General features: G+C 45.9%; 1 protein-coding gene across 1 annotated transcript in view; it reads left to right on the top strand.

Annotated features, from left to right (window-relative positions):
• The window catches only part of ADAM12 (ADAM metallopeptidase domain 12), a 325,460-nt gene that overhangs the window by 36,250 nt on the left and 262,002 nt on the right, over positions 1–27,208 (top strand). Inside the window, exon 2 of the mRNA XM_074373406.1 lies at positions 5,456–5,592. Within this exon, the coding sequence (XP_074229507.1) occupies positions 5,456–5,592 (137 nt within the window). The remainder of the gene's footprint in view (positions 1–5,455; positions 5,593–27,208) is intronic.

Genomic DNA, 27,208 nt, shown 5'->3' on the forward strand with positions numbered 1-27,208 from the left:
TCCCACCAGCCAGACTTTCTAAAGGATATTTATCTTAATCCTACTTGTGACACATCAGATTGCTTCTCCTCGCTTAGATTTATATGGGTGTTGATAATGATTTCCCTTTAAAGCCAGAACTCCAGGTGTGATGTTTAAGTTTCATCTTGACCAGTAGCCTCATCAGAGGCTGCTTCCCCAGCGGCCCACTGGGCAGCTTGAATGGATGACCACCAGCAGCTAAAACCCTGGCACTGTCTAGTGATGGGTATCGGGTTGTTGTCTTCACACCAGTCGTGTGGTTTGGTTGGACAAACACCACCGAGGAGTCTGGAAATTTGCGTTTCAACATCCTAGACTGATTTTGTGCATTGAGCTTTTCAGAAGCCCTTTGACTGTACTGACATGTTTGAGTTTCCTTAACCCTATGGGTATTAGGAAGGGAGAGAATGTGGTTCCCATTTTGTAGAAGGCAGAACCTCAGATGAAGAGTTGGATGCAGGGCAATAAATTGAAGAAGGGTCAAGAACAGAACCAGGTCTTGTGGCTCCAAGATGTTTGTTGTCCACTATCTCAGAACTCCATGTCAATCTCCACCTCTAATGAGCTGAAGCCCTTAGGTGGGCATCAGGGTAGTCTGGACCTCCCTTAGTAAGCTGCAGTGGGAACGAGGCAGAACTTCCATGGGCAGCCATGCTCTGGGTGATTTACATGGAGGGGTGGAATCTGAAGTCACTTTTGGGGGTAACTTCATTGCTGGCTTTTCTAAAACCTTAAAAGCCATTGCTGCAAAGATTCTTGCCTGAGGAACTGGTCTGTCACTTCCCTCCTCACCAGCTGTAATCAGGTCTTAAGATGACAAACTCACACAAAGAGACAAGCAATTTAGGCACACTTACCTCGTGGGAAAGCAGAACTGACTGTACAGAAGATAACTGTATTAGAAGCCAAAATATCTAATATGCTTTTTTTTCCCCATTATGAGACTGAAGCGAATTGGCAATTTTATCAAGGTGGCAAGCTGTGCATCTGGTTCCTCAACACAAAAAAAAAAAACCTGGAAGTTCTTCCCCAATATAAGCTCTTCGCATTTTTTATGCAGTCGACCGAGTTTTGTTGATGCACAAATATTTGGAAAAACAAAATGTATGCAAACTGTCTATTTTCTTAGGTCATGTTCTTTTCCCCTGGGTTTCCAGGGCTTGAATGTGTGTCCTCCTTTTATGGTTTGTCAACAAGATCACTCCATAAAATACACTCTGATATCTCACAGCTGTGTATAATTTATTCTGTCTATCCATGCAGCACAAATAAAAATTTTATTTGCATCATCTGAAAGAAATAGCAGTGTATAAATACATAAGCAAAGCTCATAAGAAGCCATCCTCTGGCTACACATACTGCTGGGGGGACATTGTGCAACCAATTAAAAGGCTGAGGGATGGCTTCATTATCCATGTGTATAGATAAGAAATACTGTACTCAGCAAATAGTGCCGTTACTCAATTTCTTTAAAAGATTACACAACATTCTACAAGTGCTGGCAGAGTCTGCCTCTGAATTCTCCTTGGAATGTTTGGAAATAAAGCCTCTTAGCAGGAGGAAAAAAAAAAAAAACCAGCCCCACAGGACTTCTTTTGGATTAAGAGGTTGGAATATGTAGGTGAAAAGGGAAATGTTCAGGGCTTGTGATATTCTGCCTTCAGGAGAATAAATAACTTTTTCTCTGCTACTAAAAGTCTTGGAGGAAAAGGTCCAGGGAACTCTTTATATTTGGTTTGTGCAGTTGCAAATGGGAAGCCCTACAAAGGCCTCCCCAGCCTCCCCAAAGCCAAGGAGGTGGACTTGCTGCCTCTCCAATTTCCCTTGCTTGCAGAAACAAGCTAATGATTCAACCCAGAGATCTGGATCATAATGACACCTCCTTTCTTCTAAGACATACAGCACTGGATACAACAGCTAAGACACGGAAGCCACCTAAATGTCCATCCACAGATGACTGGATAAAGAAGCTGTGGTATATTTATACAATGGAATACTACTCAGTGATAAAAAAGAATAAAATAATGCCATTTGCAGCAACATGGATGGACCTGGAGATTGTGATTCTAAGTGAAGTAAGCCAGAAAGAGAAAGAAAAATACCACATGATACCGCTTATATGTGGAACCAAAAAAGAAAAAAAAAAGAACACTATGAATTCATCTACAAAACAGAAACAGACTCACAGACATAGTAAACAATCTTATGGTGACTGGGGAAAGGGGGTAAGAAAGGGATAAATTTGGGAGTTGAGATTTTCAAATGTTATTCAGTATCTATAAAAATAGATAAAAAAACAAGTTTCTTCTGTATAGCACAGGGAACTATATTCAATATCTTGTCATAACCTTTAATGAAAAAGAATATGAAAACCAATATATGCATGTATATGCAGGACTGGGACATTGTGCTGTGCACAAGAAATTGACACATTGTAGCTCGTATACATCAATTAAAAAAAAGAGAGAGAGAGAGACATAACAGCTTCTCAACAGGTTCTAGTAAATGGGAAAACTCTTTCCCTAAGTATCTGAGGCCTGGGGCGAAAGTATCGAGGCTGGAATATGTCTGGAAACCATCCCGTCTTCCCCACTGTGTCTTGGGTGGCAGGTGACAGAGGACTCCAGTGTTGGATTTAACAAGCCTTGGACAATTGAATTTGCGATTAACTCCTCAATTTAACAATTCACTTGTGTGGGAAACAGAACTGATAAAGCCGCCAGGAGGAGCCTGTCATCAAATTGCTTTGTTTATGTAGAGGAAGTTTAAAAATGCTCGCAGTCGCTTTTTTTAACAGTTTTACCTGACTTTTCAGAAGATTAACATATTGGCCGGGGTAACTCTTGGCACATGCTTGGTTTTCATTGGTGGAGGGGAGAGTTCAGACGGATCTCCAGCTTTCACTCCGTAACTGCTGGTATTTTTCAAAGCCTTTCTAATCCAATTCAAACAACACACCAGCACTCCTTCAAGATAAGTTCAGATCATTGCACTTTTAGTCCGGCTCTGCAGGAGCCGGGTAACTGGATTGAAACTCACTTTATCTCAGTAAATTCCAACCTGGGAATCCCACTGAGGTTCCAGAGCAAGAGGCCTGGGTCTTGGCAAAGCTTAGAGAATGATGCCAAAGCAGCCCGCTGGTGTTCTTCGTGCTCCATGTGCTTCATCTGCCTTGGGCCACCCCGCGCTCTGCCTCATTTTATGGGATAGGAAAGTATTTGCTGACCCTCTGCTGACACGGTTTTCCCTTGGCTCTGGGTGGGGCTCGAAGGTTCTCATCTTCACTCTCAGCTTCGGTGCTTCCCATCCTAGCAAATAAAGGTCCCTCCTGATGCTCCATCAAGAGGGGCCCTCCCCGCCACTTTGCCATCACCCTGTTTTTCTCATTAAATTTTATTTTGAAATCATCTTGGATTTACATAGGAGTTACAAGGACAGACCCGTGGCCCTGCTGTTTCATAGCCCTGGTTGCTCTCTGAAGTGGTCCAGTCATTTCTATCCCGACACGAAAACATGAGCCACGAGAGCAGCTTTATCTGTGACCCTCTTTTAGCTGTGTGGGATGGAGGGAGCCAAGTCTTCTGGGCTGAAGCTGTCTTTAAGAGATGAGGGTCCCAGCAGTGTCAGCAGAGGGGGCTGGCTCCAGGTGACACGAGAGCTTACTGGCCTGGAGCAGAAAGAATGGGCTTTTTGAATAGGAGACATCAGGTCTGGAGGGTCTGTCACAAGGCAGGGATTTAAGAAACAGTTGGTGAACGAGTGAGTGAGTGGATGAGTGAACGAACAAACAGGTAGGCCAACAGCTGGACGGGGACCCGCAGCTGAGGCGCGGTAGAGCTGGTGCTGACGCTGGCGTATGCCTGACTCCGTAGCCCTGCTGCTAGCGACTCGGCACTGCCTTGGAGCACGTTGAAGGGCATGAAATCAAGGCACTGGACAAGGTTCATTATTTAAGATTTCTATGCCTCCAGTGGCTGCCCCCTCTACAGCCAAGAGAAGGACTTCTGATGTCTTCCATGCAGCTAGCTCATTCTTCCCTCCATCCAGCCTTCCACCAGTGTCTGCCGCCACCACCCGGAGCCAGTCCCCTCTGCTCGCATGGCTGGAACCCTCAGCTCTAGAACGCAAGTCAAGTTCATCCCTGAAAATTCAGCTCATCCTAGCCCTGAGACCACATGCTCTCCCCCCCACCCCGCTGCCCTGGCCCATGGTCTTCTCTCTCCCACTGCCCTCCCCACTTGGCCGAGAAGCCCAGCTCACACCCCACCTCCCCACTCCAGCCACTGGCCATACTCCCAAATTTTGGTTCATCCTCGTTCCTTGGGCGCTCCACAACTGGGTGTTTTAAATACTTTGTGACCAGCTTGAGAATTTTCCAGCGGGGCTGTCAGACAGTTAATACTCAAGTAGTAATCCTTTTGTAACCTGACTATAACTGCAGACTTCCACATTGAGAATGATAAAATGGTGTGGATTTAAAAGTATTTGGAGAACTGTAAAATGTCTAGGATTAAAATTTCAATACCATTTGTGCCCAATAAATGTGAACTCTTTAGTAACTTAAAACTGTGCTATTATGACTCAGGTCTGAAAATTATGAGTCCTGGTTGAAGAAATGGGAATAACATGTGAAGGGAACCCATTCCCATCCTTACCTTGAGGGTACACTGTGGTCTCGCTGAATAGCAGAGGCGTGACCTCATAGGAGAGCAAGCCTGGAGAAATTACCGTATTTGTTAAGAAAGCGATACACTCTCCAGAAGAGAAAAATGTTATACTTTCCATGAGGATTGTTTATGGAAATGGTGCTAAATTGAACCGGGGTCAGTATATTAACTGGTTTCACAGACAGGACCCCAAGAAACAAGATCATATAATAGTTTATTGAATGACTTAATTTTTTTGTTTTTACATGAACCAGTCTAGTCAGTCTGAAATGACAAATTAATTTTGTCTATAGAATCGCTCCCTGAAGCACATAAAATTAGCCTCCGTAAGGACAGAAAGGAGAATTGGCATTGTGCTTAACTGATTCATGGGGACTTAAGTAAATGGATTTAGCCTTAATACAGCTAAATCCCTGAGACTTTTAATAGAGAGCTGATCTTCAGCAAAGCATTAATTCATCATTTAAAAAGTCACGGCTTGTGGGTTTTTGTGGCTCGTTGCAGGACAGCATTATATATACTTTGACCGTGATAATCACCCTGCACATGCCACAGGGCTTGGAGGAAAAAATTAGCTTGTGTTTTCTTTAAGTTACAAACCTTTTTGGTTCAATCGACAGAGAAGTAATCAGTTTGAACACTTACCATGATTTAATAGATGATGCTGTTTCCCTGGCTTTGTTCAACTTCCAAATGTTTTCGTTGAGTCCCTTATGTCCAACTCTTCCTGACCACAATAAGCAGGGGGGTTTTTCTTTTCGTTGCAGGGCTGAACCTGGGAAGCAGGTTCGGACCTTCGGTGCAACCGGCTGGAGCGGGCGACGGGGGAGGAGCTTATGAAGTGGTCGCTGCGTCTCTTCTGAGCGGAGACCCGTGGAACCCAACCAAGGACGTGGACTCGGAGGTCAGTGTTTTGGTCTGTTTTTCTTCTTGACTTTTTGATGGCTGACGTTTGAAGATCACATCAGCTGCGTTCAAATTCCTTTATTTAAGTTTTGTCTTTATTTTAATCCCAATTTGATCCTTCCTTGTAATGTGAAATCTTCATTATCAGGAAGATAAAATACAAACTGATGTTGACCCGACATTTCTGATGAGTGCCCCAGAACTCTTTGCATTTGTTGAAAGTTATTTTTTCAAATATGCACCAGGGATAGTATTTCCAGATTTACAAATTCCAGTTCATTTGACTTGAGTGCTGGGTATTTTCCTGTATTTATATCTGTTTCATCAACAGTTTGGTTTTATCGGTCGATTATTGATAGGAACATATTAATGCAACATTTTTTAAAGTTCATAATGAGTTTTAATGCAGTTTTATGCTTTGTTTACTCTGACAAATATTTGATTTAAAGTATTCTATGATGTAAAACAATAATATAAAATAATTGAAATATTAGTGATTAAATTTAATATTTCGATGAGTTTTATCTGACAAATCTACATAACTTTCTTAAATTTCAGAACTTGTTGGAACAGTTGGAAAGTGATAAAATCTATAGAAATATGAGCTCTCTGGAGAGATCATACAGATGGCTTTGTCATTGTGTTCTGTGGAGCTATTTTTAGATTATTTTTGATTATGGAAAACAGATTTTTTTTTATAAAAGAGCAGTTGAGATTGTGAAAATCCTCTGTAGTTTTCTGGAAGGGCTGCTTTGGGCCACCTTTATGTACATAATGATAATATGATTTACATCATTATTTTATTTTCTAAAAAAGCTTTAGAGGCAAAAGTGAGCCTTCAGAAAGGTTGGAAATTTGGTTAAAGGATCCAAATGTCAAATCTAAAGTTTTTCACTATTTCTACTTCATGGAGACTGTTGCAAACTGAATATATTAAGCACAAGTCAATTATGGTGACACTGATGATATTTCCTGGAAGAAAAACTTAAGACATTACAGAGAACTTCATCATGCTATTAATTTGCAAAATTAGAACCTACACAATAGATTCGGAAAAAGAGAAATATACTATTTTACAAAGAAGGTGTATCTTTGAAATATTTACAGGCACTAATTATAATACAAAAATGTGGAGCAATCTAAACTTTCTTGGATGGTAAAAGCCTTTATGAGAGCTTTCCCTGATGATAGGGTTGCAAGATTTAGCAAATAAAAGTAGAATGTCCCGCTACACTTGTACTTAGATAAACAATATACATTTTTTTGGTATAAGTATATCCCATGCAATATTTGGGATATTGTTGTTTATCAAAATCCACATGTAACCGATGTGGAGGGTATCAAAGAACAAGCTGATGAAGGCTCTCCATGTGCCACGGGAATGGACCAGAATGGCTCTCGTTTCTGACCTCCCACTGCGTCCTTCCTGCCAGCCAGCCATCTCCCAGATGTCAGGAGGCATGGCAGGGAAAAGCTGGCACACCTGCCCCTGGCCAGGCTTCCAACCTGATGACTAGGGGCCACCAGCACCATCTTTGTAGAGAATTAGGAAAACCCACTATTGTTTGATAGCTGTCCCGACTCCTCTAGGGTTCTCCCTCCAGGATTAGAACCATGAGGGGAGTAGGCACATACCTCTTGACTCAAATAACTCCAGGTTACTGCCATTGTTTGAGGGAACAGGGACTTCGGTGACTTGGGGAACAGCATTTAAGTTGTCATAATGCTGTGGGCCTCATCTCAACATGTGACGCGTGGGGTCAGCATCACGGCTCTGTAACCGCAGGGAGCACCCTTGTTTGGTGGGTGCGTGGAAATGTCCGTTCAGGTGCATTACATGCGTGTACATGTGTGCAGTAATTCTCCACGGGGTAGATGTGTGTATTTGCTGTAGGAACAGAGGTTCTGGCTGATGTTTTGGATGTGTATGTCATTCCTAGTTATCAAACATAACAGTCAACGTTGTCATTTTAAACTGCATTAACAGAGTGTATCTTCAAGTATGCAAAACACACTCAATGAATGTCTGGCGGCACAACGATGCCTGCTGTATGTTAGAATAATAGGCGTTTAGATTTGCCTTCTTTCCTGCTCCCCTAGTTTATTCCTTGACCCCCCTGTTTCTTTCAATTCAGCCAATCTTTGACAGTTTGATTTAATGGCTTTATGGGAAGGCCCAGGCATCTCCCTTTTTAGAATGTGACCCCAGGTGATTCTGATGAGCACATGGGTTTAGAAGCTCGGTACTCGGTACTCGGGGAAACCACTGAGTCCAGCGCTGGGGGGCTGGTCGACTTGATTCATCTGATTTCAAGTTGATTCTGCTTGATTCAGGCAAAAGTCCTCAGATCCTTCCTCCCTCCCTCCCTCCCTCCCTCCCTTCCTTCCTCCCTTCCTCCCTTCCTCCCTTCCTTCCTCTCTCTCTCTTATCTGTGATTGAGACATATCTGGATGAGATACTGTTATGTCCCTTACAGATCAAGATTCAGGCCACCATCGCCCCTAACCGTGTGGCTCAAAGAGCAGAGGAACGGGAAAGAATGTGCCCTTGTCCGCGTTAGACAGCGTCCATCATGCTGTTTGCTTGTTTGCTGTTGGTTTGCTCAATAACATGAGTATGAGCTGCTCTGCTTTTCCTCCCTCTCAGGGTCCTTGTAAGAATGTGATGAAATAATGGCTGTGAAAATACTTGGAAACGAAAAACTCCCGCCCCAATGTAAGGTGATACTGAAACTTTAAACTGTCCTTAGGGACCCATCTCCAATTTCATGTCTTGAAAAAAATTAACCCTGGATCCAGGGAAGACAGATCAAGATGTGGTTGATCGTGAAATGAACTCAGTTGAGCTCAGCCTTTGAGTGCTCCGGGAAATTTCCAATTTCCAGCTCTCTTGCATGAGAATGAAATTATGGAAATAATACATGAAATGGAAAATAAGGAGGCAAAAGCATTAGAACATGAAACCAAAGCTTCCCTTAGCATATTGAGGCTCTTAAATACCAAGTAGCAGCTAATTAAAATGGCAGAGGTAGAGTCTGCTCCAGACAGTCCCATTCGCTTTGTTTCACGGCTGAGAAAACGAGCTGTTTTCCCCTCAAATAACGATCCCTCTACCCCTTTGCAATCAGACGTCTTGGAGCGGAGGTCACATTCCCCTCCCTGCGTCCTCCCGCGGGCCCTCTGCGACCCTTGGTAGCAGCTTCCACTCCCGACACTTCATCGCCACTGCTCTTGCCAAGGTCACAGGTGGCCTTCCAACCCCTGAGGCCAGGGCACGCCTCCCGCTCTTTATCTCCCTTCTCTGGACACTGATTCACTCTCCTCTGAAACATCACTTCCTTTGGCTCCCGAGACCCTGTTGTCTCTTAATTCCTCTCATCTGTTTTTAACTTACTTTCTTACTTTTTATTACTCTTTTTGGCTTTGTCCCTTCACTGTTGGTTTCCCCTGAGTTTCCTCCTCCGTCCGTTTCTGACAAAGGGCTCCCACTGGCCGTGACCTTCCCTCCTGGGGCCTCACTGTCCCCCTGTCGCAGGGAGGGGTGGGGCTCCTGTGAGTGACCACACTTGAGCTCCTACTGTGTGTGAAGTGGGTGGATCTGATCACCTTCCCATCATCCTCTGACACACGGTGACTTACAATCCAAACTGCCCACCCTGCTCTGACCCCTGAGATCTGGGCATTGACTTCCAATGGATTTTAGGTGCTTCCAGCAGGAAGTTCCCATTTGCCTTCATGCGCTATGTCCAGAAGTGGACAGTGTCCCCCATCCGTGTTCCCCACTTTATGTTTAATAGCCTCTAGAAGATAAGGTTGTCATCCTCCAGTTCCCCTCAAATCGTGAGAGTGGAGACATCTGATCCTTCAGAAGCTTCTCATGACATCCAACTTCAAAGTCAGGTTCCTTAGCTTGGTAACCAAGAAGCTGTGCTGGCTGGACCGCCCTGATTTTGGAGGCTCTGCTCCCACACCTCAGCCATCCTGCGTGTCCTTGGCAGCCTCTTGCCTAAATATGCCATGTTCTTGACCGCCATGCTGAGCGATGCTGTGTCCCTGACACCTGTGTCCTGCTCGTTCCTGAAGCCCCAGCTTAACTAGCACCTCCTCTATGAAGCCCGTTCAGACCTCCCCAGCCTCATGTGTCCTTCCTGTACCTTGGTCCTCATCAGTCACATCATGACACACTTAACTCATGCACATTGAGCCTGAGGACATGGCAGAAACAGATGCTGCGGACACATGACTAAAATCACACGTACACCCTCTGATGTCCTCAAGGAGCGTGTGGCCGGGGTGGGCACGAGGGCAGAGCTGCGTCTGCTGGTTCCTCAGTTCGGCTGCCTGTCACAGGGCGGGTCCCCTTCTCTCTGAGAGCGAGTCTGCTTTTTTCAGTTGGATATCATTGTACAGCAGGGTCCCTAGAATAATACGGCTTGACTGTGCTCAACCCAACAACCCTGTCCTGGAGAGAAGAAATGGCCTCACTGAATTTGTATAAAAGCACAGAAACTGTAAGGTATTTGGTAGATTGACGTGGACTCTGCCTTCTGCACTGGCTGTGGACCCTGAGCCGAGCCACGTGGGACTCAGCTCTTCGGCACAATCATACTGCGCCGCATCACCAGCGTGTGTTTCTACCTCTCCCACCAGCCCACACCCTCCTGGGGCGGGGCCTCAGCCTTCTGCTGTCCTGGTCCCTTAGTGTGGTGTTTGGCATCTAGTGAGGATACAAAACGTTTTTTGACGGGCTCTGAGCCTTCCTCTGTGCCCCAGGCCGGGTCACTCGCTGGTGTGGCGGTGCCTTGGGTGCTCCAGGAGACAGAGGAGGCAAAAGTCAATGTTTGCATTTTATTCAAATTCCAGCGGGTGCCTGGGGAGCCTCCCCGTTTCTGCAGAGAGTTTGCAAACCACTCTGGGACCACCTGGACTTTTTAGACACTGCTGACCCCATTTTATCCTAGTGTAGGTGCCTTTAAGTCATCTGGAGGTCTTTTATTACTTGGGAGAACGCGGCATTTGTCACTGCTGTGGCTGCTGACGTCTCATCTGGAATAACTCTTCCCCTCTCCGTTCCAGGGCTTTCCGTGGCCTGCCCTGCAGAGAGCAGGTCTCCTCTTCTCTAAGGAGACGTGCTGGTAATTGCGGGAGTGGCCGCGGGCCGGCGGTGGGGAGGTGGCCGAGGAAGCTCACTGGGGAGCCTCTGGACCCGGGGAACATTGAGCTTTCATTTGTTTATAAGCCGGCCAGTAGTGCTTCCTCTTAGGAATATAATTTTATTAAAATACCTACTGGGAAGCTCCTCATAAGAAATGTGGAGGGGCTGTGAGGTTGGAACATGATTTCCGGACAGGGTGGTCTCCTAGGACAGTCTCTCCCCCTCGCTGGTCTCTCAACTCCCGTCCGAGTCTCCGACCCCGCCCCGCGCCTGACAGCCCCCACAGGCCTGCCTCTGACACTGCGGCAGGCGCTGCAGGCCTTGACTCCCTCAGCCTGCCCAGCCGTGGCTGTGCGCGCCCTCCCGGGAGGGGGGTATCGAGGTGAAAACTGGCATCCTCGCCTCTCTGGGAACTCAGGTGCTGTTAAGAATTGGTACTACGCCGAGGGGAAGGAGAAGAGGCTTTGGAACGTGCAGAAATGCATTCAGGACTCCTGCGCAGCCTCTGCCTTGCTGTGTGATATTGGGCCAGTGACTTACCCTTGCTGAGGCTCTGTTTCTTTATTTGTCAAGGAGCTGGGAATGGTTACCTTCCTGCCTGACACAGAGCCCTGGGCAGGCTCAGTAAAATGAATGCCCTTCATTCATTCTGGCCTTTCCACGTTCACTGCGCAGGGCTTCTCAGCCTCAACGCTACTGCTGCTGAGGCTGGAGAGTTCCCGGCTGTGTGCGCACCGGGAGGGGCCGTTCTGTGCGTTGTGGGATGTTTAGCAGCACCCTGGTCTTTATCCATTAGGTGCCAGTGGCATCCTCCTCCCCAGCCGAGTCAACTCAGGACACCCTGGACTGGGTGGGGGTGGGGTCTGCACGGTTGCCCCAGGTCGGGAACCCCTGCACTGGGAAAAGACTGGGGACTGTAGAAAGGCAGTTAGTGAGAACCCTCCCTTTGGATGGCGCTAGACCACAGGTTGGCAGACTGTTTTTATGAAGGGCTAGACAGTAAGTACACTCAGCTCTGTGGGTCCTACGCTCTCTGTCACAGCCCCTCAGCGTTGCCACCGCAGCATCCAAGGCAGAAGCAACCAGAGATGATACGTGAACCGGGGGGCGTGGCTGTGTTCCGATAAAACTTATTTGTGGACACTGTGATTTGAATTTTATAATCTTCATGTGTCATGAAGTATTTTCCTTTTATTTTTTTTAACCATTAAAAAATGTGAAACCATTCTTGGCTCACAGACAAGGGGCTGGACTTGGCCCTCAGACTGTGGTTTGCGACCCCCGGGCCGGACGCACTCTAGATGTTAGCGCTGACATCGTCACCCCGGTGCCCCCGCCGCCCGCACGGCGGGCCTTGCGAGTGCTTTGCAGGTGACGGTGCAGAGGCTCCCAGGGTTAGAGCAGGAAGTGACAGGGCTGACAGCTAGATTCTGACGTCTGGTCTTCCCACAGGGCCCGACTGCCTCCCGGAAAACCTTTCGCTTCCCTTCCCTCGTGCGTTGCATCAGGACTGGTTCATAAATCTGGACTCCCGGGGCGAGGTCTCGGCTCAGGGCTGGCATGGCGAGCCCTGGCCATCCTGCCCCCTGGCTGTCTCTGGCTTTCCTCAAGCACACGTGAGGGCTCCATCCCCGCTCCCCGCCCTGCCTGCCCCGTCCACTCCTCCTCCCGGTCGGTGGAGCACAAAGGGGAGAGCCCGCCAAGGCGCTGCGCTTGCTTCCACTGTGTCCCCCCACTGGGCGCGCGTCACTCTACTGAGGAGGGCTCTGGGCTTCGTTTCCACCAAGCTCTCCGCTAACGCATTCATTTCTTGTGACCTCTTAGCCGGGTCTTAATAGCACGTTCCAAAAAGTTGTCTCCTGAACCAGGTCTCCCTATGGTTTCTGCAACTATTTTCCTTCTTCAGAATTGTAGCGTCATCACAGAACTAGGTCTTTTTAAAAAATTGTATTTTAAAACAACACATTTGGATCATGCTAGCAGGGAGAGTGGTTTACATTGTTCAGAGGTTATAAAATATATATCTTTTTATAATCCTTGGGTAAGACTCTGTGTTGGACTGACATGCAGGGCGTATTTGACTGGGGGAGAAAAGGAGTTGGATGAATTCTGTTTTCAGGTTTTCATCCATTCATCCAAGGCTCTGTGAGTGCCTGCTGTGTCCTGGGTCAAGTTCCCATGACACAGGATGGCTCAGAGCTGAGTGAACTAACGGTTGTTATTAATTATAAAGTACTTAATAAAAGATATGTAAGTTTTTAAATAAGCGATTTTAGAATGGCTTTAGATTTGCTGAAAAATTGCAAAGATAGTACAGAACGTTCCCACATACCCCACACCCAGCTTTCCCTGTTACTCGCATTGACACTTGCGTGGCCCGTTTGTAACAGTTAATGACATGTGTTTTTTTATATTTTAACTTGAACCCTTTTACTACAAGGGAAAGTTTCTGAGGAGTGGGGACATTTGGAAGAACATATATTTCCTGGGAAGGATTATAATTTTAAAATCACAGTTTACATGAAAGAACATCGCTTCCCAAGAGAGATGTAACGTGTGTCAACGTTGCATTTAGCAGTTTCGTATTGGGGTCAGTTTCATTAACATGAAGAGCTGCTGGTTGCCTCATCTTTCCTCTAGAATTTCTCTAAAGTAAAAACGTAACCAACAGAGACCTGCTCCTTTACTGTTGCTCCGTGAACAGTCCTGATGGTGATGAAGATGTTTTGTTCAACAAAAATTTAAAGCTCAGATTAAAAAAAAAAAAGGAAATCCTCCTAGTCTTTTCTTAAAAAGTGTGGAATATTTTTAAACTTACCATGCGAGTGCCTACAACCAAGTAGGTACAATCTTATTAAAAATAACTGAATAGAGTGCTCTTACGTGGCTGTGACACAAGGTCTGGGTAGAGCGCTTGTGTGAAGATTCTCCTTTGGTGCCGATTTAAAGTGCTCCTGACCGCTCCCCACCCCCCGCCCCGGCCCCATTTCTTCCATGCATCCTTGGGAGGAACAGGTACATGCTTCTGAGCAGCATCCATCAGTATCTTACAGCCATGTTCTCATTATTGCCCACCTCAAGAGAAACATGACTTTAATTAAAATTAAAATTTAATTTCTCCCTAGTGGGGGAAATTAAGTGCTAAGGTATAAGATTTTGTTGGGTAGTTTTAAACTTTGGGGTGACATGAACTAAGGTAATAACCTAAGAATTTTCATCCCCTCCCCAAGTACCAATTTTTGCCCCTTTGAGGGCAAATATCCACCCACTGAGGATGCATGATGGTCACCACGTATGGAAATGCATGTCTCCCAGGACTCGATGTATTTACAGAAATCTGCCCATTGGAGATTTGGGGCAGGTAAGAATAAAGGTCGATTTCTCTCTCCCTCAAAGGCTGCTCTTACTAGCCTTTTAAAAATAAGTGTTTTCTATAAGGACAGTTTTAGATGTACAGGGAGGTTGTAAAGATAACACAGAGACCCCGTATATCTCACACCCAGTTCCCCCTAGTGTTACATTTTACATTATTATAAGTGCATTTGTCATAACCAGTATTAACACATTATTATTAACCAAAGTCCGTACCTTATTCAGATTTCCCTAGTTTTTACCTACTGTCCTTGTTGTGTTCTCAGATTTTCCGTCCGGGACCCCACATGACATTTAGTCATCTGCTTCCTCAGGCTCTGCTTGGTTGTGGCGATTTCCCACACTTTCTGGTTTTGATAATATTGAGGTTTTTAAGAAGCATGAGTCAAGGATTTTGTAGAATGTCCCACGACCGGAATTTGTCTGCTGTTTTTCCCATGACTGAACGGGGCTTGTCTGCTTTGAGGAGAAGACCACAGAGATAAAGGACTGCTCGTGTCACACCAGAGGGAAGGCACAGACCAAAAACGGGGTTGTCCCTGTTGCCATTAACCCTGATCAGCTGACGGAGGTCACGTGTGTCAGACATCTCCACTGTCAAGTTCCTCTGTCTTCCTTCCTTTCTAGACTGAGTTCTTTGGAAGGAAGTCATCGTGCACATCCCACACTTGAGGAATTATGCTCCACCTCTTTGGAGGTGAAGTGGCGACAAAAATTATTTTGAATTTTTCTGCGTGTGAGATTTGTCTACTCTGTTTATTTACGGACTCAATCGTTTATTCAGATCAGCATGGACTCAGCGATTTTTTATTTTATATTTCAGGTTGTACTCTAGCAATGTTGTTGTTTAATTGTTTCTGCTTTGGCCGCTGGAGATTCTTTCAATCAGCTCCTGTGTCCTTTTGATAAATACCCATTATTGTGTGTGTGTGTGTGTGTGAGCCCTTTTTTACTTTCAGTCACTACAAGACGCACCAGGTTCATCTGATACGCCTCCTGTCTCTGTTCTAAAGTCAGCCATTTCTCCATGGAGCCCTGGTTCATTGGGAAATGGTATTAGACACCAAGACCTGGGTGCTGGGTGTGCTCACTGCTACTGCAGGGTTATTGCTTCTTGGTTTTCCCAGCAGACAGAGCAAGGAAATATATGTATGTGCTCTTGCTAGGTTAAAAAAAAAAAATCTCAAATGCTGAATCATGGCACCATTCCTTTTCACACAATATATTTAATTTAAAAAAATTGCATAATTGGGAACATAGCAGGGATCTGGCTTTCTTATACCTGTGCCTGTACAGGTCAGAAAAGAAGGATGGTCATTCTCAGAAAACCACATTCATTCTTGAAATCAAACCCAATCATTAAGTTCTTGTCCCTAAAATGCTATTTTTAAAATTTAATTCCCAACTCTCTAGCATTTGACCTCACTCTGGCTTTTCACACTCCCTGAATTGGTCCCTGCCTCCAGGCTGCCTTTCTTCTGATTACTAAAGTTAATTTGACCTTTTCCTAAATGTGGCAACAGAAAGATTTTATTCAGCTGACATAACCATTCTCATATGCAATTTTTACTCAGCAAAGGTACTAAAGGTCTTCCTTTTGCATGGACCTATTAATTTTCCAAGCATATGATTTAAAGACATGGTCATAAATCCAGAAAAGAGTTGATGAGAGCACAGAATTAATGAGACCAGGACCAGGTTATGGGTTGTGTCTGCATTAGGATTCCCAGTTCCTTGGCCATCCCTGGCATGGCTTACCCCAGCAGCATCCCACAAAGGACTCCCCTGAAGAGTTGCATACTCCACTGCCCATCCTTGATGGGTTAATGAAGCTATATTTGTGTATGTAGGTGACATATTTTATATGCTTTTCCCAAGCTTTGGTCACCCATGGCCCACATGCAAGATTTTAGCCTAATTACAGAAGCAGCCACATTTCATAGTTTGTATATGCTTGCTCTATGTATTGTTTTTTTTCTCAAACACAGAAAAATGATTGAAAAGGTTGAAATGAAGTCTATCATTAGGGAAACACATTATGGTATTTGAAAACGGTGCCTTACATCTTTAACAAATTCGCTGTTTTTTTCCCATCCAGTAAATGCTTCCGGGTGCCATGTGCAGCTATGTAAATTAAGTCCTGTATAGCTTGGGGGGCGGAGCCCATTTGGTCCCTAGAGTTGAGGGTGGTGGCCCTGCCTGGGAACCAGGCACCATTCAATGGAATTCTATCTAAGAGTTTTAAGGGGGAAAAATGTGCTGAATAAAGAGTATCCCACTTTTCTATTGAGTTCTTCCTGGATATTCACTTAATCAGCACATAGTTATTACGACCTCAATATGTCCCAGGCCCTGTGCTAGGCACTGGACGGATGTTCGCCCTTTCAAAACATGCGCAAAAGCTGGCAGTTTCACTTCGGAACTACTCTGAAGCTTGCTCAAACAGAACTCGTTGAAATGTCAACTCCTCCTGCAGCACAAACATCAGGAAGAGTTAAAAGCCCACCAGGGGTAGAGAATTTTATCATAGCTCCTTTGAAATCTAGCCTCTTCTTTTATAGTTCAAAACAAGACCACTGGGGCATATAATCTTTGGTCGTGCCTATTCAGCTAATAGGAATGTGTTTGCATTGCCAAAAGTTATTGCTGGTTTTAGCATCTTAAGCAGAATACGTGGGAAAGCATCAGATCCCCAGGAGCTCAGGGCTGGCCCGCACTGGCCTCCCACGTGTGTGTCTCTCGCGTCAGGAGTGCTCAGCGCAGTGACCGCTGTCTTCCCGTCTGCATGTCTGGGTTGTCTGGGAAGAGTAAGAATTCCAGTTCCGGAGAACCCCTGGCTTCACGGCCTAAGAAAGGGGAGAAGGGAGCTTTTTAAGGTTCATCCCCAGAACAGTCTCGGTGGAGTCCCAGTGCTGAGTTTTTCCAGCCTGCTGTTTCATTGGCAGGTAGCGAGCCCCGTCTGGTTCAGTCTGGAAGCGTTTCTGGGGATGCAGCTGCCACGGGAGACGCCTGTAAAGGCATCACACGAGCGGGTCGGCCTCCGGGTTCTGAGGGCTGAACTGAGACTCTGATCTTCGCACCACATACCGCAGCTGCCCAGACAGGGTTAGAAGGAGCTGTCAGTGGAGAAGGACAGAAACAGTGATCTGAAGTCAAATACAGAACATCGAGCGCATTTTTGTTGGTTATAACAGACAGGCGCGTGGAGACATGCTTTTGGCACCAGCAGGCATTGCGAGGAAGGGCTGGCAGGCACAGCTGGCAGGTGGGGAAACGAGCTGGAGACGCTTTAAAGATCTTTTCCCATCAAATAAATGTCCAGAAGCCGTGGAAATGTACGTCTTTAGTTAAGTAAATACTCTCAAAGACAACACATACACATTTTTCAGTGAAACTTTACCAGTTGCAACTGCCCACGTTTTCAGATTCCAAGAATTTCAGCACACACAGGACTGGCCTTCTGCTCATTAACCTCAAAGGCAACTTCTTTCAAGAAATTCCTGCGGCCATGACGGCAAATTAATTTAACTATTTTATTTGAAGCAGCTGAGACTGGAACAGCCTCCCTTAGAATTTCCTTGCTTATATTTCTGGATCAAATGAGAGGAAACATTAGTTAAGTGACAAGTCCTAGCTTCTATACAAGCCAAGGCAGCTTTTTGTTTGTTTAAGTCCTGTGGCATGGACTTGTATTCATTCGTGCTGCATCACCTGCCATGGTATTTGTTGCATTTAAATGCTCACTGATGTAAATGGCTGAACAAATCCGTTTCAGTGGATACTCAGTCCATTAAAAAAACCCAAAAACTCAATATCCCACCTCATTAAGTCACTTCAACACAGCCTCATGACGACTCCCACACCGAAGTGGTACTTTATTTTGTAAATTTTGACCCATTATTACTCCCATGTTGTGGTCTTTTCAGCTGTCAAGTGTATAAGGTGAAGAAAATAATTTATTTAGATGGGGGTTGCACCTGCAAAATACATTTCTTAAACTGCAACCCTGCCTCCTCTCGTCATGGAAAAAAGGGTCAGAGTGGAGATTTGGAAGCAGGATCTGAATTCCCTGTGCTCTGAGTGGCAGTTTGCAGCTTTCTCTGTATATTTTCATAAATGACTCTTAAGCACCTGTTAGATAAGATACTCTCAGAGCTGGGGTTTGGGGTGAGGCGTTTTCAGACTAGGCAGGACCTTGACTGTCCTGCTGGGAGGTTAGAACTCCATTCTGAAGGCAGTGGAGAGGGACGGAAGGGTTTTGAGTAGTCATGTGGCATTGGCAGCGGTAGTTTTCAGAGGTTTGAAGTAGAGCATCTGTCTTGGGAGGGAGAGTGGTGGCCGGGGCTGGGGAGGGAGGCTGTGCTGGAGACAGAAAGCAGGGTCCAAGCCCGTGAGAAGGCCAGAGCCAGGACACAGTGGAGGGGCCCCTGTTCTCTCAGACCCCATGCAAACCCCAAGCATTGCCTCAGTGAAGATAAACCCAGGATGGAAGTGTGACCTGAGGGCTCGATTCCCCTGCTGGAGGAGGACGAGAGGCAAAGGCTTGCTGTCATTGATCTTTGGGCGTGGCCTTCCCCAGAGCCTCGGGCTCCTGGCCGAGACGTTTCCACTGCTGGATAAATACGCCGTGAGCAAAATGTCAGCGTCAGTGCTCCCTGCATCCATCTGGGGAGAGGAGGTGCCTTTTTAAACAAAATGTACTACGTCCATATCACTCCCCAAATCACTGCACCCCGACCATACATGAAAAGTCATAGCCCTGCAGTGGTTTGAGGAGTCAGGGGACAGCTCTCAAGAGGCCACTCCCTTGCAGTTTCTCTTTGGCTCGGGCTGGGGAGTTGTCACCAGCCTGCAGAGCGGCAGGCCCGTGGTGGCGTGGACCCCTCCTCCCCGGCCCACGCCGCCGCAGCACCGAGGCCGTCAAAGCTGACTGTTTGCAGAGTGGCGTGGTCGTGAGGAGCAGGTCCTCAGGTCACCCCCAACACTGCCACTTCCTTGCTCTGTGACCTTTGGTAAGTTACATGCCCTCCCTGAACCTCTACTTCCTCATTAAAGACAGGAATGCTGCAAAAAGTACCAATTTCAGAGGGCTGTTGCTGAGATTGGTAAGATGATGTTTAAGGGTCCGGCACAGGCCGGGATTCCCCCTGCTTTATCATTATTGTTCTTGTTGTGCTTACTTCCTGTGCCATGGAGCGTTCTTGGAGAATCTGGTTTTTAGTGACACAGCCTGGTTTTTAGTAGCATCTTAGAGGAATCTTCACTCTCTGGCAAGTCCATCCTTATTGTTTGCAATGAATCTTTCTTCAGCACAATTTTGACTGTGTCTTAGAACTGCTTAACATCCATCAGTGACTCCCTGCTTCTTTCAGAGTAAGACCCAAACCTTTAACGTGGGGCCTGCACCCCATCGGTGACCTGAGCCTGCTCTGTGCTTCACCGACAACAACTTACAGCCCCCAGAGGCTCATTCCTGCCTCTGTGCTCTGCACGAAGTTTTCTTCTATGCCCTAATGTCTTCTTCATTTTTTCTGGACTCATTTCAGAAGTTACCTTTTCTGGTTGGTGTTATGGACCAAATGTTCATGTCATCCCAGAATTTATATGTGGAAGCCCTTCCCCCGAAAGTGATGATATTTAGAGACTGGGGCCTTTGGGAGGTATTCAGATTTAGATAGGTCACGAGGGTGGGGCCCTCATGATGGGATTAGTGCCCTTATAAGAAGAGAATGTGACCAGAGCCTTCTCTCCACCACATGAGGATACAGTGATGAGGTGGCCATCTGCAAGCCAGGAAGAGGGCCCTCGCTGAGACCCCACCATGCTGGCACCCTGACCTTGTGTTTCCAGCCTCCAGAACTCAGAAACAGAGGTTTGCAGTAAAAGCCCCCCAGCTGATGGTACTTGATCATAGCGGCCCAAGCAGACTGGTTTGCCTGAACTCCTCACATCCACACCCTTTGTCAGCATCTGGTTGGCTGCCAGGAACCCAGTCAGTGCCTCCACCATGAATCAGGTTCCCCAGTCCCCCATCGGTCCCCCTACCATGGTGCACGCCATACACACATAACAGTTGGTTTTCTTATGGTTTCCCAGGGAAACTGTGAAACCTTTAAAGGCAGACACTGTGTCTTGCTCATTTCAGCATCCTCAGGGTCTATCAGTGCTGGACACGTAGTAGGTCCTCAAAGACATTTGTGTTAATATTTATGTTTACTTTGAGAGTCCCTTGTTTTTCACTTACTTTTGCCTTGATTTTTTTTTTTTTGATCTAGTGCTTTTCTATTTAGGTTTGATGAATGCTGCAAAAAAATTTTTTTAAAAATCACTTTCATAAGTAGTTTAGCAATCAAGCATTTCCCTTAGGCACTTGCATTTTCAAATTATTATAAATGCTACTATAAACAAGGGGCTCTGAGGCAAATCTTTTTTCCTAGAAATAGACATGTCTTATCTTCTGATTGATTCAGGTGCATCCCAATGTGTCAGTGGATGGTGCTTCCAAGGTTTGTCTAAAATGAGAAGCAGAACTCGTTAATGGGTGGCCCTGATGAGATGATGCTCTAAACAGCAGTCAGACTTCGGCCGGCAGCCCCAAAGCGCACCCCTGCTGCACTCTCTCTGTGTTAAAGCTGCCTTTAGAGCACCTACCTCTCGCCATCTCCCACCACCACACCACTTTCCACTGGTTTCTGCTTTGCCTCACCTGGGACATCCGGTCTCCCCTCTGGCAATCACACTGGCTTCTTTTCCCAGATTCTTGGGACCTCTGCTCACACTCTTCTCTCCAGGTTTGACTCCCTATCTGCCCACAGCTCCTCTGCTGCCCCATGGCTGTGCCATAAATGATAAGCCCCCCGTATTTGAAGCTGTTCAGGACAGAGTCAGGGGTCTCACCTTCCACACCTGGCTTCCCCTCCTGTCCCTGACGTGGCTTCTCCTCTGGGCTTCTATCCAGAAGAGGCCTAGAAACCCTCCTGTGAACTAACATCTCTTCTGACCTCAGCCCCGGAGTCCCTCCACCTCCCATCTCATCACACGATGGGTGAGCCTCTCCTCTCTTCTGCCTTAAATCCACCTTTTCGGGGGCGACTTCGGTCGTCTCACTTAAGCGGATGCCCGCTCTGATGGTTGCCGTCACTCCTCTCTGTGTCTTTCACCGTGTTCCTCACCATTTTGTTTGCTCATATCCTGGTTTAATGTCTGCCTCCCCCATTGGCCTGTCTGTTCCAAGAGGATGGCGATATCTCTCTCTGGCTCACCACTATTTGCCAGAGTCCACCACAGACGTTCTTGTGATAAGTACCAGTGATACCTGGGTGGGTGGGAGGCTGATGGATGGATGGGACCATCACCTTGAAGCAGATGGTGTGAATGAGGCCTTTCTGTTCTCTGCCTCCCCCTTTATATGGTTTCTTTGGGCCTCTGGCCATTCCTTATAAGATCTCAAAATGTCATTCATCTATATCCAGGGTGGGAGACTGCCCTCAAAGAGCATATTTTGAATTTTCTAAGTCAAATTTTCTGAACTGGCTTTGTGATAGCCAGCCTCTCAGATGATCCCCGCCCTTCTGATTGCCTCTTCCACGTTGAGTCAGGATTGGTCTCTGTCACCAGGAGACTAAGACAGAAGTGACACTGTGGGACCTTACACTTTCATCCTGGTCTCTTGGATTTCTCCCTTTGGGGGAAGCTGTCTGCCAAGCCACAAAGATACCTAAGTAGCCCTGTGGGAAGGCCCGGGTGGATTGCCAAGGCCTCCAGCCGACAGGCAGCACCATCACCAGGCATGTGAGTGCGCCATCTTGCCGCAAATCCTCCAGTCTCAGCCAAGCCCTCGGGTGACTGCAGCCACCACGGACACCTGGCCACACCCCATGAGAGACCCCAGGATAGAACCTCTCAGCAGCTAAGATATTCCAAGTTTCCACCCCCCAGAAACTGTAAGCAAAGTAGCAAGTTAAATGCTCTCCTGGTTTGAACCAAAGTAGTGGCCTCCCATGTAAGAAGGAGGCAAGAAAGTAAGAAGGGGTCAATTAAAACGGAAGGAAAGAGGGAAATACAAAGTCTGAAGACCTACCTGTAAATGCTGTCAGCCTGGCGGTGCTTCTCCATAAGGTGCATGTGTGTCTGTGCACATGGCCTGCAGCGAGAAGGCACAGGTCCCAGCTTGTAGAAACAAAGCTGTGCTGATCCTGGCAGGGACTGTTATCTGCCGGGAGAAGAGAAGAGAAAAGAATTGCTGATCTCTGAAGCAGGGAAAAAGCTAAAACAGTCAACACACTGAGTTTTGAGGAAGCCAGCCACAATGTTGATCTCATGTTTGGCCTGTTTTTTAGGTTTAATTACAAAGAACTCAGAGTTAGAACCCAAGAAGAGGTTTCTGCCTGTTTCTGTTTTCCTCCTCCTTGAAGGCCCTACCACCAACGCACCTCTTCCTTGAAGCCTTCCCTGACCACCCAGGCTCCACTGACCCCATGATGTCTGGATCCCTCCCCGGCGTGGTCAGGACCACCCAGCTGCACACAGCGTTCCTCCTCTTGTATCTGTGTGTTTAGGAAAGAGACCACCTCAGTTCAGCCACATTCATCCAGAGGTACAGCCAGATTCTGACCCCAGGAGCTGTGATCCTGGGGGTGAGAGGGGAGCAGGACCCAGCTGCTGGAGAGAGAGGGCTACCCCCTTCACTCATCTTGTGGATCCCTGACTGGTATTCCTCTTACAGACTTTTCTCAACTTTTCTGATCTCTTCTTCTTATGATCTTAACTGCACAGCCAGTGTATTACCTTTAGATTTGTGCTATTTTTACCAATTACTGTTCTTGGAGAATACATTCAGAAGGAGTAACTGTCCTCCCCCTCACCTCCCCTTCCCCACTCCACCCACGTACCCTTCTGCATTCGCTCAGCAGACGTGGATGGGATGAGGATTGCCAGAGAAAACACAGGATGCCCAGGGGAATTTGAGTTTCAGAGAAACAATAGCTTTTGTATAAAAGTATGTCCCTGTACAGTGTTTGAATTCCAAATTTAACTAGATGTCATTTATTTTTTTCCTAAATCTGGTAATCTTCATTGACTGTCTATTCTCTGAAATGAAGATTAATAAAATATAGTCCCTGCCTTCTTGGCATTTTCAGCCCAGTAAAAGTGACAGACACCTAAGAAGAGAAAACACCGCTCAAGAGCTTACGCTTGATCAAAACTACCGTGAGGTGTCACCTCACATCAGTCAGAATGGCCATCCCTCAAAAGTCCACAAACAATAAATGCTGGAGAGGCTGTGGAGATAAGGGAACCCTCCTACACTGTTGATGGGAATGGAAAACAGTATGGAGGTTCCTTTAAAAACTGAAAATAGACTGACCCTATGATCCAGCAGTCCCACTCCTGGGCATATATCCAGAGGGAACCTTACTTCAAAAAGACACATGCACCCCAATGTTCATAGCAGCACTATTTACAACAGCCAAGACATGGAAGCAACCTAAATGTCCATCAACAGATGACTGGGTAAAGAAGCTGTGGTATATTTATACAATAGAATATTACTGAGCCATAAAAAATAATAAAATAATGCCATTTGCAGCAACATGGATGGACCTGGAGAATGCCATTCTAAGTGAAGTAAGCCAGAAAGATGAAAGAAAGAAAGAAAGAAAGAAAGAAAGAAAGAAAGAAAGAAAGAAAGAAAGAAAGAAAGAAAGAAAGAAAGAAAGAAAGAAAGAAAGAAAGAAAGAAAGAGAGAGAGAGAGAGAGAGAGAGGGAGGGAGGGAGGGAGGGAGGGAGGGAGGAAGGAAGGAAGGAAGGAAGGAAGGAAGGAAGAAGACAAACGAACTTATTTACAAAACAGAAACAGACTCACAGACATAGAAAACAAACTTATGGTTACCAGGGCGGGAAGGGGGTAGGAAGGGATAAATTGGGAGTTGGAGATTTGCAGATACTAACTAATATACATAAAACAGATAAACAACAAGTTTATACTGTACAGCACAGGGAACCGTATGCAATATCTTGCAGTAGCCTGTGGTGGAGAATATGAGCATGAGTGTATGTATGTTCCTATGTGACTGAAGTATTGGGCTGTACACCAGGAACTGACACAACATTGTAACGTGAGTGTACTTCAATAAAAATAAATATATTTTAAAAAAAAGAGCTTGTGCTTGAACCAGGCCTGGCATCCAGGAGAACCAGGGGGGCCCAAGACCCAGTAACGGCACAGCTCGGACCTCCTGGTGGTTTTTTCTCACACTGAACCTCAGTGTAGACTGGCAGCCACCAAAGGCAGAACCCTCGTCTTCTGCCTTCTGGGATCCACGTGTCACCTACACAGTAGATGCTGGCCAAAACCTTACTCTTCCTTTCTTAGTACATAGTTTCATATTTTGGTCCTTTCTCACTGAACAGACATAATTCAGCTCTTGGTAATTTTCCTGAATGTGTTCTACTCTGCATTTTAGCCTCACACCTGTATTTACTAAGTTTTTTATCCCATCCCATTGAAAATGAAACTGGCATCCTAGACTGTGATTTGCAGTCAGAGACAATGTCATGGCATCTACCTATCTATTTATCTATCTATCTGTCTTTCTATCTGCCTGTCTGTCTTCGTGTCAACCTTCTGGTTTCTCTATGCCTGCCTTTCTGGCCATGCCTCAGCCCCCAGGAATCTCAGAGGCTGCTGACTGCTCGTGAGATCTGCTTTTTCACCACAGATTTGCGCTGTAGCTGTTGCAGCCTGGCTCTACCCTACCACTTGCCTGGAATACCTTTTGTAAAGGTCAGCAGTGACCTTGGTAGGTCCCGTGCCCTCCTCTCAGGCTCAGGGGTCTTCATCTTTTTGGTCTTTGTAGTTGGTGATCTCTTTCTCTTCCTTCCAGTTGCTGTCCCTGGATTTCTTGGTCCCAGGTTTTTTCTTATTCTCCTCCTCTCTCCCTGACGGCTCCATGGGCTTCTTCCCTTATCCCATCCTCTTCCCCCAGCTTTCTGAAACCATGCAACCCCAAAAGTACTGTCTTCTGTCTGCTTCCTTTTCACTGCATTCTTTCCATGGGTCCCTTCAACACTCTGCAAGATTTCCACTGTCACCTCTGTCATCATGACAAAATCCTCATCTCCAGCCCTGATCTTTTGCAAGGTTCAGGTCCATAATTCCAACTACGTTAGGTCATCCCAATCTAGATATCGTGCCATTCTCTCCAGCTGCTGGTCCCCAAAAGTGAGTTTCTCTGCTTCCCCTTAAAAGCTGAATGAGTTACTGACATCCACATTTGGGTTGTGAGCCAGCCAGTTCAGAGCACTTTGATTATACTTCCACCCTCTGGACCCAGCTCCCCATTCTAACCTTTGCTTTGGAATGGACTCTGGCTGAGAATGATGATTCATTGTTGAGAATTGCCTGATGAATAAATCAACTTTTGATTGTGAGTGACAGAGAAGTAACTAAAGCCTGCTTGTGTTAAACATGGATTTGTTTTTCTATTCACAAAACTGAAAAGTCCCACGGTGGTTCCTGGCTTCAGACATGACAGGCTCCAGTGACTCAACCAATGTTCTCAAAACTGGTCTTTTTTCTCTCATCCCTTAGTCATCCTCTTGACTAGCTCTGTTATCAGAGAGGCCCTGTCTTCATAGTGGCAAGATGGCTGCCAACAGCTACTGTCTCATGTCTCTTCCCCTTTAACCCCAGCTGCAAATACTCTCTTCCTCAATAATGTAAACAAGAGTCCTCAAATTGAGTCTCTGAGAACTAGTCGGGGTCAAATTTCAGTATCTGAAATGTCAGTGTGCTCAGGGGCATGGAATTAGTGATTGACCAAGTCTGAGCCATATGTCTACCTTTGGCAGTGCGTGACAGTCAACTATAATCACAAGAACTGAGTGAGATAGTGGTGATTCCCCCAAAGAACCCTGGGTTCTAGGACTGTATAAGACAAAAAGGAAGGCAAGAAGGCAAAAATGGCCAATGTCTACTCAACTGTGTGAATGCATCTTTCCAGTTATCCCAGAAGAGGCTTCATGACAGCTGACCTATGCATCATTCTTGGACTAGTAATTGATAAGATCTGACTGTCAGCGATGGATATAACATTAAAAGGACTGCAACATTTCACAGCTGTTTTTTGCAGTCGCTAACTATGAAATGATAATGCTTCTTATCTGAGATGAGATGTTCAGATGTCCTTCACTACAAAGCACACCAAGCATGAGCCAATTTGCAGTGAATATTTTTAACTTCTAGGATACACTTTGAGGGAATTTCCTCAAATAGAAAAGCAAGTTTTGAAAAAAAAATAGTTAAAACACCACTTACTTAAAACTTGAATTAATTTTAAACAGTGGCTAGATAGAAGTTCACTTTTATATTATCTATTATAAAGGCTGAGTAAACCATATTTTTAGGGGAATGTTTAAAGTAGTAAAGAACGGGTTTGTGTTGTTGAAAGTTTCCTTGGCTTCAGTGGTATAAATTTACATGTGAGCCCTGGTGTAGTTTAGGAGGCTGGGGTGCTGGGTGGTAAAGGCAACACGAAATCTTCTACAGTCTTGTGCTGGTTAAGGGGCAAGATCCAGCTAGAGAGACAGGGCTTGAAACCATCACATGACTGGTCTCCCCCTCATACCAGATTTTAAATTTTCTTGGGTAAGGAGCTAAAGAATAAGCTTCAAACCTCCAAAAGATAAAACTGAACCTCTTCTGTAGTTTTTCAGAGATGAGAAGACAGAGACCCTCCACATTCTCAGAAGCCTGACAGGGTCACCTTTAAGGCACAGGCACTAACCCAAAGCGGGCTGAGTCTTACTAAGAGTGCAACCCAGCCCTGACCCAGCCCAGATTCCTGACAGGTCTGCGACCTGTCACATTGGTTCCGTATGGCCACTGAGGAAAGGCTGCCTTCCCTCTGACAGGGAGTATCATCTGGAGCCTGTCTGGTACTTTCATGCACAGTGTCTTCCATGAAATAAAAAGTAACTAGACCTGCAAAAAAGGGCAGGAAATTGTGACTAACAATCAGGAGACAAAAACAAATAATAAAAGCAGAGTCAGAGACAATTCAGGTATTGGAATTAGTTGAGAAGG

This window comes from Camelus bactrianus, chromosome 11 (assembly GCF_048773025.1).
Source record: "Camelus bactrianus isolate YW-2024 breed Bactrian camel chromosome 11, ASM4877302v1, whole genome shotgun sequence".
NCBI lineage: Eukaryota > Metazoa > Chordata > Mammalia > Artiodactyla > Camelidae > Camelus > Camelus bactrianus.